General features: G+C 40.1%; 1 protein-coding gene across 1 annotated transcript; it reads left to right on the plus strand.

Annotated features, from left to right (window-relative positions):
* Window positions 1–577: 577 nt before the first annotated feature.
* LOC137544459 (serine/threonine-protein kinase SBK1-like) lies at window positions 578–3,061 on the plus strand. The gene is made up of 3 exons (XM_068265543.1): window positions 578–737; window positions 2,241–2,443; window positions 2,537–3,061. The coding sequence occupies exons 1-3, from the start codon at window positions 578–580 to the stop codon at window positions 3,059–3,061; spliced, it is 888 nt and encodes a 295-aa protein (XP_068121644.1).
* Window positions 3,062–3,619: the final 558 nt, after the last annotated feature.

A 3,619-nucleotide genomic window follows, 5' to 3' on the forward strand; every position in this document is an offset into this window, starting at 1 on the left:
TTCGCCATATTACCAATAATTGCATTAGAGTCTATGGCGGCGCCCTTTTCGTCCACCCTCAGCCGCGCCCTTTTTTCCTGCTACCAAATCTATCAAGGGATATGTTTATTTTGTATGTACTCGTTCATCTCTGGTTTTCTTTAAACTGGCTAGATTTATTATTGACTATTAACTAATCGTATGTTACCGTAAAGAAAAAGATTATTAGCCAGGTTCTCGTTATATGTCAGTCTAGAGACAAAATCAAATGCAGGGTTCATAAACTACATATTAATAAAGTGAAGGTAAAGAAAAAGTAAAGTAAAAACTAATGTTTCAGACTTGCAATCACCTCTATTGTATCACAGGCTGCAAGTAAGCAATTCAAATGCAAATTAACCGTAGCAGTGTTTACTTTTCACAGTGTATACAAAACATGACCTGACCAATCACAGCCCTTCCCAGCCTCTGCCTGCCCAAATCCCCTCCTATATAAAGGCCACCTTCTCTCTTCCTGTCTATTCATCCTCTAGTAGGAGACCTGCTGCTTTGCTGCACTATTGCTGAAGGTTTGACCATATTTTGCTGCAAGATAAAAATGGAATTTGCTTTCGAAGTGTTGAAAACCCTGGAAGGAATTATCAGCTTGGCCTCCCGAGGACTTCAGAAGATCAAACTCCAGGAGAGATTCCACATCATGAAGAGGCTCGGAGAAGGTGGATTTGGGGCAGTTCTGTTGGCGAAGGAGAAGACTACAGGTTAGTGGAATCATTAATAATCTCATAATCTATACATTGCAATGTTGTTGCTTATGTCGTGCCCTCCCCTTACCTACTACACCAGTCATGTAGGGGATTTATCAGGGCCTTTTTCATTTTGTCCAGCCAGTCCTGTGATACAGATAGCCCAGCCGGTATAGCCAGTTCTGCAGGCTACTAATTATTAAAATATTTGCTAAATATATCTAATTGAATACAGTTTAGATTTAACCTTTTTATATAGTTGGCATTTTGGAGTATTCAGTTACTGTTTCTCTATTTACAGTTGGGACATTTAAATATATTTCCCAGCAATCATTTAGGTTTTTTTTCCCATTTATGCCGTAGAAGTAATTTTTGGAATTGCATTGAGAGAATTGTTTTTAATACATTTCTGTCTGTGTACTGTTTCCCAGCTATCATGGCACAAACATTTTTTTTTTTATTTTTTAGTTCCTGTGTATTCAGAATAAATATGGCTTCATAGGCCTTTACTAAAAAGCTTTCTAAACAGTGTAGGCTGTTTAAAATGCACCCATGCTTATGGTCCAACCAAACTTTTAAACCATTTTTTTAAAGGTATACATGGACTTATCTTTATTAGAAATTTTTTTTTTTAACTTATAATTTTTTTTTGTATCAAGTAAATGCTTGGGGCCTGATTCACAAAGTGGTGATAACCAAGTTATCACGCCTAAAAGACTTAAGCCGTGATAAACTTTGCACCGCTGAGTTAGCACCGCTTTGTGCTGGTGATCGCGCGCAAAGTTAATTCCGCGCGCAGCACCCATAGGGTGTAATGGGCGCATCGCGCTGTGCGCTGCGCGATTGCGCGTGAAAAACTTTGCACGCCAGTGAAAAGTCCTTTATCACGCCTAAACTCAGTTTAGACGTGATAAGAAGAAACTCGCGCAAAATTCCCGCGGGCAAACAGTTTGCACCGCTTTGTGAATCAGGCCCTAAAGGTGCGTACACACATGCGACTATAGTCGTTTGAAACGATCATTCCCCGATCGTTTCAAACGACGATCGTTTAAAAAAAAGCAGCCAACGACCATTAAGTCTAACGACGGACGAGCTAGATCAATAACAACTAACGATCTAGCTTGGCGGATTTTTTCCAACGACGATCGTTTGCAAAAGTAGTACATCGTTGGAAATGGTCGTTCGTACTAGGCTTGACATGCACATTTCACTATTTCTCCATAGAACTTTTTATTTTTATGCGCAGGCGCAATAGTTGCTTTTACGTGATGTAACGTTCGTTCTAACGATCTGATCGTTACACACCTTTTAAAACTAACTTTTTTAGGTCGTTCTTTCATCAATTAAAAGTTTGTTCATCGTTGACAACGAACGATCGTTGTCGCATGTGTGTACGTAGCTTTAGTCTTGAAACAAAATCACATGGCATACATAAAATGTGTATTAAAAACAATAAACCCCCTTAGTACTTAGTTTGTGCTAAATTGCTTATGTATATAATTTTTTCTTTTTACACAGATCAGAAGATGGCACTAAAGATGATGGAGAGAGCTACAACAAACAAGAGGAAATTCCTTATGGAATTTGGAATCTCAGCCTACCTGTCCTCCCATCCAAATATCGTGCAAAGATACACGATGATCTTCAAGACCGAGGAGTATTTCATATTTAGCCAAGAAGTGGCACCTCTTGGAGATCTCTTCGATTTTATACTACCCGATGTAAGTATTATGGCATCTCCTGGTACAAGTTTGTTTCACATTTATATATATTTTAAAATAGAAAAGTCCTAATGATTCTTGTATGTCTTTCAGCTTGGACTTACAGAAGGCACAGTGAAGAATTGCATGGTGCAGATCTCGGATGCGCTACACTTCATGGCAGAGAAGGAGATTGTGCACATGGACTTGAAACCTGAAAATGTATTAGTGTTTGAACGAAATTGTCAACGTTTGAAGGTGACTGACTTTGGACTGGCTCGGATTAAGGGAACGACAATCAGAGGACAGTCTGGCACCATCTTTTATAAAGCACCCGAGCTATGCCAGCTTACAGGTAATGAAGAATTGTTTGTAGACTCGAGTATTGATGTGTGGGCGCTTGGAGTGATGATGATCTGTCTGATGACTGGGGAATTTCCATGGGAGAAGGCAACGCTTGAGGATCCCAATTTTAAAAGTTTTGTCGACTGGCAGAGCCATTCAAAATATGATGATCCTCCAGCACCATGGGACGAGCTGTCCTCCTCAGCGCTAAGTGTGTGTAGGAATCTTTTGGCCATAGACCCCCATCACAGATGTGACACAAGTGACCTTTGGCTGCTCATGGAAGAGCTATAGGACTGCATTATAAGAAAATGATAAATCATCATCATCATCAAATCAAAGTCTTGTCTATCATATATTCTCTGTAGGCAACCAACCGAGGCCAGCATCACTGAGGAGTTCTACTGGGAACAATGAGTCATTTCTATATTCAGGCCCATGTGTTTCCCTCCCTGGCTCCACCTTTTCCTGTGCATCTCAGCATCATTCTCTGCAGAACGGGATTCCCTTCATTCTATACAGATAAGTACAGTTTACATATTACAATTATTAATTTTATACAATGTCTGTGGCTGGAAAGTGTATTGGTTAAGGGCTCTACCTTTCACATGGGTGACCCGGGTTCATATCCTGGCTAGGGTCAGTACCTATTCAGTAATAAGTCCTTGGGCAAGACTTCCTAACACTGCAGGGTGGACCCTTGAGTGTATCCCAGTGGCTGTAGCTCAAGCGCTTTGAGTCCAACAGGAGAAAAGTGCTAGACATGTTAGGCTTATTAATACAAAAACTGCTAAGTAACAAGGTTTGTGAATCCATAGTGAAATGTATGGAAACTCCAGCACTAATTTTGAG

Source organism: Hyperolius riggenbachi, chromosome 1 (genome assembly GCF_040937935.1).
Source record: "Hyperolius riggenbachi isolate aHypRig1 chromosome 1, aHypRig1.pri, whole genome shotgun sequence".
Taxonomy (NCBI): domain Eukaryota; kingdom Metazoa; phylum Chordata; class Amphibia; order Anura; family Hyperoliidae; genus Hyperolius; species Hyperolius riggenbachi.